The 8,099-nt window shown below is 42.6% G+C and overlaps 1 protein-coding gene across 1 annotated transcript in view; it reads right to left on the bottom strand.

Moving 5' to 3' along the window:
* Nucleotides 1–754: 754 nt before the first annotated feature.
* Nucleotides 755–8,099, bottom strand: part of LOC149366337 (receptor-type tyrosine-protein phosphatase kappa-like) — a 120,755-nt gene continuing 113,410 nt past the window's right edge. Inside the window, exons 38-42 of the mRNA XM_089550200.1 lie at nucleotides 7,543–7,671; nucleotides 5,684–5,809; nucleotides 4,640–4,791; nucleotides 2,332–2,467; nucleotides 755–947 (exon numbers count right to left, since the gene is read on the bottom strand). Coding sequence (XP_089406326.1) covers nucleotides 873–947; nucleotides 2,332–2,467; nucleotides 4,640–4,791; nucleotides 5,684–5,809; nucleotides 7,543–7,671 — 618 coding nt within the window. The 3' untranslated portion in view covers nucleotides 755–872. The remainder of the gene's footprint in view (nucleotides 948–2,331; nucleotides 2,468–4,639; nucleotides 4,792–5,683; nucleotides 5,810–7,542; nucleotides 7,672–8,099) is intronic.

The following is an 8,099-nucleotide window of genomic DNA, read 5'->3' as shown; positions in this document are numbered from 1 at the left end:
ATGGAGGCCCTAGCAAGCAACCGAAGACGGAAGAAGGTGCGCAACCCGCGGTAACTCTTGCGTCCAAGTGTAGTGAGGATCAGGGTTGAAGAATTGCACGCCATGCTAAATATACGGGCACCACACACGGGTGCTAGTGAGTTAAATATTCACTTATCACTTATTGTCACTGTGATAAAAAAAATTATGATGCAAGCAAAAAATATGAGCGACTACTTTGCAAAACAACGGAGATATTCCAAGTAAAATAATTGCTTCCCGTAGTTCGCACCAGGGTAAGATCGTGCTCTTCGTTTCTTCTCCGCACGCATCAGGAGCGTTTTTGTGAAAACTATACTTGCTGAATCTCACCATGCTCAAGGGATCAGAGGTACTGATTTTCCCTTTTGCCGAAGCACCGCGGCACTCACGGGCTCACTGTTCGTAATAAAAAAACCACCGACACTTTATGTTCTTTTCTTGTATGAAGTAGGTGTGATATTTTGCGAAATCTTCAAATACTTAAAAAAAATTTTCGAATACATGACAAAATGAGTTTTATGTAACACGTAATCGTGTGACGCCATTTGGAATAACTCTAAAGCGAAGGTTTCAGGTAATAATCCTTTCTTACCTCTGACATCGTTTTCCCTTTTATCGGTTGATACTGTTCAAGAAAGAAAGCGTTTTCACTATTAATTTCGCACTTGTCCTAACCGGAAACGTGGCGACTTCCCCTTTGAGAGTGACAAGCAAAACAAGTGGGCAAGCAGAATAAAAAAGAAACCTTCACTTTATTTAAAACTCTCCGCGAGCATCAAAGTCTTTCGAACGAGTCTTTCAATCCTTGACGATACAAAACGAACATGATAAATAACACAACAAAACCATCTTCACTGAAAGTTTGAGTAGGTGTCAAAAGTGTCCAGAAAGCTGAGCGCCAGGTCGTAGCAGAACGCGTATTGTTCCTGCAAAATGGTTGAAAAGAAAGAGAGGAAGGAACATAATTTGCACCAACACATAACGATATGAGAAAAAGGCTTCCAAAAAAGTGTACAACCCAGCGCATACCATCAAGGTTGCTAATCAAGGAAACAAGTTTATAAAGGCTAAAGAAAAGGTGTCGGATAAAAATTTCCGTTCGCAGTGAAATTAAACAGAAAAACAGTTCGCCAACTCGCTTATGTGCCAAAGCCATTTTGTTTTTTGTTTCAGGTAATACAAGTACGCGGTTGAGAAAAAAGCTCCCACGCTTTGAGATGGTCAGCGCACTTCTCAACATCCATTCGCCGTACTTTTTTCTTGCATATTGCACAGAAATGACACACAAATTATTTCAAGCACAAGCTGGAAACATCGTAACATAATGCAACTACTGTCCCATACAGTAACAGGAACCTAAGTGCAGGAAATGTACGCGTCCTAAACGTTACTAATCGAAAAGCAAGCAGTTGAAGCGAACCAGTCTTTGGCCTAAAGAACGAAAATATTTTGTTGCGAAATAAGAATGAGCATGTTGCACTCTCCTTACACTGTCTTTTTCTGTGTATACTGGACTGGTTTCCAGTAAAAAAGTAAGTTCAAAGGAAAAGGAAGCCCAGCTGTGCGCAGTAACGACTAATATGAATCGATAAGACTAGCAGGCATCTTAGACTAGGATGAGCCAGGATAGCACATGGTAATGCTAATATCATTGCAGGAAGCCTTTTTCCTTTCGGATGACGGTCCCAAGTCGAAAAAAGCGACAGAAACAGTCTAAAATAGAACAAAATATGTCGTAGTTCTGTTGTAACGACAGATTTTTAAAAAAATATTTTTCTGTACAACTCTAGATTTTCTGTAGAACTTCTAGGCAGTGTGTAGTTCTGTAGTAATTTTCTGCAGGAAGTATGCAAATTTCATGTTACACACAAATTTTTAAAGTTCATGGTCGAAACCCCTGCAGAAAATGTGTTGGGAAGACAGAAATTTTTCTGTTGTGTTTTCCGACTGAGTTTTGAAAACGATTATCGCCTTTACACTACATTCATTGTTTACCTGAAAACTTTTCCTTTTAATCTGCTGCAGCTCTGGCTCTACCCCACGGTTCCCTGTGCGCATACGTTTATTTATATATGGCTACACACACAATGCTCACATATTGCTCATCATTTTCTGTAGTACTCACAGTTAATCATAATGCGGATGTAGATATAGCTTATTGTAATAAAGCGGACGAGCTGCCCATGCTTAGAACTAAAACGGGCCTGAACCTAACCACTAAAGCGTTTTTTTTCCGGCACAAGGAGCAATAAGTCATTTTGTGAAATTTTCCTGATAGAATAATGAAGCAAATGCTTGTTGCCGCCTCACCGCGTCGACGATGAATTCTGGACGACTGGCGCGCACGTTTCGCACCGATCGAAATACGTCCAGCTCCTGTTCCAGCTTGAGTTGGTCGCAGACTGCAGCGGACACGCAGTAGAGCCCGCAGTGCAGGCATCCATCCCTTGTACAAAGAGAACCAATAGCAGTAGAAAAATTAAAGAAGGATGGATAGTTGGGCGAGTTTGTAATAATACATCATGGAAGGGGGGGGGGGGGGGGGTGTACAGCGCGAACAAGAAGAAGGACGAAGCAAGAAGACAGACCGACGAGCGCTGTTTAAACACGGAAAAAGGTCCTGTGTAATAGAAATACATTGAAGAAGGATGGATAGTTGGGCGAGTTTGTAATAATACATCATAGGGGTGGTGGGGGGGGGGGGGGGGGGGGGGGGAGGGGGGTACACACCGCTCGTCTGTGTGTCCACTTGCTTCGTCCTTCGTCTTGCTCGCGCTGTACCCCCCCCCACCCCCCCCCCCCCCCCCCCCCCCCCCCCCCCCCCCACCCACGATGTAGAAAAATTAAAGTGGAACGCCTGCTCTAGAGTAACAGTTTTAAAGCTGAGCCGCTACCCCCTGCATGAAAGAGAGATACTGCTCACTTTACTCGCCATTTTATTATACACTATTATTACATTCCTTGTTCTCATTTGCAGTGAAAATTATTCCGAATATATTTTCTAATTATTATCACTAAAACCTCGCTAATATTGTGGAAATCTTGTTAGCTTGGAAGCTTCTTTAGCAATTGCTGACCAGAAAAAAGTATATTTTTGCGTGTTCAGTGGATATAGCTGGGGTTTAAAAGTTATCTATTTTTTATCTTCAACTATATAGTTATTGAGCTGTAAGACGTTTTATTGTTTCATACTAAACTGTCCCACAGAGGATACAGTGATCCTCAATCACAACTGACACACCTAAAGCGCCAGTATGCCAACCAGTTTAAAATGTGTTCTTAAACTTCCGTGTATGCTAAATCCTCTCGCTTTATGCTATGGGTTACGATAGTCGCAAAACAACAATAATCAGTAATATAAACTGTACTTGTTGAACTCTAAAAGAACAAAAACCGGTTTCTAAATTTGTGCGATATCAGCGCTACTACTAGACGAAGCCCAGAGAAAATCAGCCCTAGCGCTAACTCATAAATAAATTAAAATCTAAAAGATTAAATGTCGTTAAGTGGGTCCACTGTGATGCAGGCAGCAGAGGACAAAGCGTGGGAGAGATAAATATTTTTATGATTATTTGTTAAAGAAAAGAAAACATAGGCAGTTTACGTTTTATATAGCAAGATCTAAGTGCGGCCACGATAGCTTGGGCTATATCATATCATGTAGTGTAACTGGACTAAAACGCAATGCTCATCTCACCACCCTAGCGAACCACCGAAAAATTTTGAGACTGCGTCTGTTTCATAAGTTCTATCATCATCCATTGCTTAACTCCATTATCAGCCCCGCACATCGCATCTCCAATCGCACAAACCACGGAAAGGCTGTCTACCCTCCCCAGTCCGCACTTCTGCGCATATGTCATCATTTTTCTTTCATACAGCAAGGGACTGGAATGACCTGCCAAACGGCACCGCGGATCAGACCGACTCATCATCATTCAAATCGTCCATCGAAGAAATGTACTGCTGAGTATTCCACCCCCTCATGTAATACCCCTTCAATGCGGCCTTTTAGGTACAAATAAATGGTTGGTCGGTTGGTTTATGGGGTTTAACGTCCCAAAGCGACTAAGGCTATGAGAGACGCCGTAGTGGAGGGCTCCGGAAATTTCGACCACCTGGGGTTCTTTAACGTGCACTGACATCGCACAGTACACGGGCCTCGGATTTCTCCTCCAAAGAAATTCAGCCGCCGCGGCCGGGATCGAACCCGCGTCTTTCGGGTCAGCAGCCGAGCACCATAGCCACTGAGCCACCGCGGCGGCGGTACAAATAAATAATTGAATAAATAAATAAATAAATAAATCAACTTGCTAAACCAATGATATCTAGCAAAGCGGATTGGATCAACATGACTAAGCGTCTTTTGGTTGAAAAGTTCTCCTATGATTCACATTTAAAGGTAGAATTTAGGCGCACTCAATTGCAGTATTCTTGCGAAAAAATGAGCGCAAACTACACAAGGGACGCAGGAAGGAAGAACGTACACGACGGTTCTTCTTTCCGGGGTCCTTTCTGTCGTTTGCGCGGATTTTTTCACAAGGATGCAGCATCAAATCATCCGGCAGCATGCTCTCCTTTGCTGCATTCTGCCTCCCAACCGGAACCGAGTACTCACAGGCACTGAACCACGACTGTCCTGCCTTCGGCCTGCATCTGCCAGCGGTCAACGTGCTGCAGAATTTCCAGGACCACGTCGCAGGAACTGGGTACGCTACGTGATCGATTCCACGTCTGTGCGTGAAACTGCTTAAGGATGCGAGCCGGTCTCTGAAACGAAAGCGTGTAGTGTGACTAAGAACTTTCGCGGGACACCGCAAAAATGATGAAAAAACGTCATCCGCTTTAATAAGCATTAAAAGTAACTGCCTTATATAGTTAACGCTGCAATAGCCAGCTTATCTAGTACAATACAGAAGTTTTAAACACTAGTAATTTCTGTTCATGGCAAGGATAATCCTGAACATCAACCACAAGGATAACCACGCGGACGATGTGCCATCGGCCATGGATTAAGTATGAACGTGGGCTCCTGATGTATATTTCTGTTCTATAATCTGTGATTTCTGATGCGCTTACCATGACAGGATTTATTTTTTCAGCAGACTGAAGAAAGTGCGGCTGCTTCGTAAAGTTTAAGGATTTTGGAGGAAGAAGTGGGCTTGGGCAGGGCATGTAATCCGAAGGCAAGATACCCGCTTGTCCTTAAGGGTAACTGAGTGGATTTCAAGAGAAGGCAAGCGTAGCAGGGGGCGGCAGAAGGATAGGTGGGCGGATGAGATTAAGAAAATTGCGGGGATACGGTGGCCGCAACTGGCAAAGGACAGTATTAATTGGAGAGACATGGGAGAGACCTTTGCCCTGCAGTGGGTGTAGTCAGGCTGACGATGATGAAGATGAACCGCATATCATCCCAACTTACTGACTTACAGAAAGTGCCACAGAAAACTGTCAGTTTATACAGTTGGACCAGTTCTGTGAGTTGAAGCTCGAAGCTAGACTGAAAACAGGCAGCCGCGCAGTCCCGTCGCTTCATGACGACGATTATTAAAACTCGCCGAAGCAACGCCCACTTTCCTATCAACTGATCAGGTTCACTAAACGATATAAAAACATGTACATGTTACATGGGCGCAGCACTCATGACATAGAGCTTACTTACCGAGCCCTGGGTGACTTTGAATGTCCTGACAAGGAGGCTCCGGAAGTCTTGAATGTCAGTCTGCTCAACTAAGACTTTTCCGTACCGAACCGGGTCCTTCAGGTTTGGCCAAAACTGAGGTGTAGTCTGGCGGAATCAATAAAAATGACCGTTATTCACAGAAGTCTCCCAGCCCAACAATTATATTGAAAAACTACAGCATACTTTATTCAGCTTATATTAAATGAATATTATTGATCGCCTGCGTTGAGTGCCCCTGAAAATGATAGTGCCACCGTTTCAGCAGCGAAAAATGGGCTTTCTCAATACGACATGAAAACTAACCATCTAGTTGTGAAGTATGTGATCGTTGGTGTTATTAGAAATAGTGCCTTTATGTGAATGCATGTTCCAATAGAACAGATAGGCGGAGAGTACTGGTCTGAGGATTTAAACTGACATCTAGAAAAGCGTTTCTGTGTGTGCTTTTTCCAGACTCTAAAGTGGTCACTAAATATGAATTAGTACACAAAAAGCAGGCACATAATATCTCAGGTTTACGTTGCAAGAGAGTTAAACAGAGAAACAATACAATAGAAACAATAGAAGAAGAGATATTTCCCGAAAGCTGTGGAAATTGCGCAGGGCTATCTTAAAGTAACAGTGCGTGAAAGGTTATGGAAGTTTATCTGCAAAGAAAAAAATTATTATATGGCTGTCTGTGAACACGTTCACGTTTCTTCGGCAGTAAAAAACTCATTGAATGCTTGGGAAATCAAAGTTCAAATGTTCACTTCTTCAATTTTGGATTCGTGACGTCGACAGCCGAAGTAATTGCATCATTGCTGCGTCAAGTTACGTGTTGTATAGTCTCACGCATCTATGAGCAGTGAACTTTCTTGGAATCACCTAGTTGGCTCGCGAAAACGGACAATGCAAGCAATCTATGACATCTGTTTCTTTATTGTTTTCTCGGTTCTTAAATATCTGTAATTAGTTATATCCGCCTAGGTATTAGCGCGTGGTAGTCTATTAATGCAGGCCATATTCAGTTAGTTCTAAGCGTTCCTTTTAAGTTCTGAATAAAATGCCGTTGTGCCTTAGGTATAGAAGTGTTGCGTGTGATCACCTTTTTTGGGTGCGCATTGTTCATTACATCCATCTAGCAGTTAAATCTAGGCACTTGTTAATCGTCGTAAGTGTGTTTTGCACGGTCCTCTGTATTTTTTCGCTAATATATTTGCATTACTAACCCGTGCTGATTAACATATAAAAAGACATTTGCTCATGGCTCATTGCATTCGCCGGACAACAAACTAAATGTCCTCACCGCGTCCTTGCTCGTGTTGGTGTCGATATATTACCGATGCTCAGAATACGGACCGATAGCAATAAAGCTGTGGAATGTACCTACATCCGCACAGCACACTTCAAGCCGCCCAGTTTGGTATCGTCGACATTTCCCCATTAATAGCTGCTACGCGTAAATGCGATCATGGTGCTGAATTCCCGATCGTTGATGCTTTTATCAAAAATGACGGAGGACTCACGTAGGAAATGGTTCTTTTTGTACTAGGACTGGGATTGAAGAGTGTGAGGAACTGGCTTCATATAGGTTATTTTCGAATTGTGAAGCGCTTGTGAAAAGAGAATCTGGTTGCAATGCAAGGGAAGGATCCCTTTTTTCCTAATAGTATTATGGTTAGAACTGTGCTACTCAGTCCACACCATAGGATGGAGAAGTTGCTTTTTCCTTTTTCTTTAGCTGTCATTTCGTTTTTCAATGGGTCATATTTCCCTGCAAGCAAAGCAAATGGCTCCTAGTAGCAGACCACTCTAAAGAGACGTTGTGGGCAGTATATTTTTATTAGCTTTCTTACCTCGTCTTCGAGTGGCCCGAGTGTGACCAGCGTTACAGACCCACTTGCCGCTAGCATTTCCCAGAAATCGTTCACAGTTTCTGGCAGAGGCATCTGAGTCACCAAGTAAGCTTTCCGCCGCTTGAATCCCTGCGAAAATAACACCCATGTTATATTCATTATATCTTACACGAGATCTAAACGCAACTACATCATGTCCAGTTTTGTAGTTGTAGTGTTTTCGCATGACAACAAATCAACAGCTTTTACGGGGCCTAGACACACAAACAAAATGGAAAACAAGTTACTAGTTATTGGTTCTTTGCATTTTCCTAAAAAGAAAGCGTAACCTTGAGCTCAAGCTATCTCAGAGAAAAGATAATGAAGATCAAGTGCACAATTTTTTCATCGCGTCAGAGGAGGACCCACATTCACTCAGATATTCCAGGTACTTTGCAGAACAACCAGTGCCTATTCTCTGTACATAATTAATCTTACCCGTTCTTGCGCTTTTTAATGGTCTTTTTTCTTAACTATTATTATCTAGTCGGTCACATTTAAACATTTACACAGCAGTA

Source organism: Amblyomma mixtum, chromosome 1 (genome assembly GCF_055824585.1).
Source record: "Amblyomma mixtum isolate Tamu chromosome 1, ASM5582458v1, whole genome shotgun sequence".
Classification (NCBI taxonomy): domain Eukaryota; kingdom Metazoa; phylum Arthropoda; class Arachnida; order Ixodida; family Ixodidae; genus Amblyomma; species Amblyomma mixtum.
The sequence above is the reverse complement of the archived record's forward strand: the minus strand, read 5'-3'. Positions and strand labels throughout refer to the sequence as shown.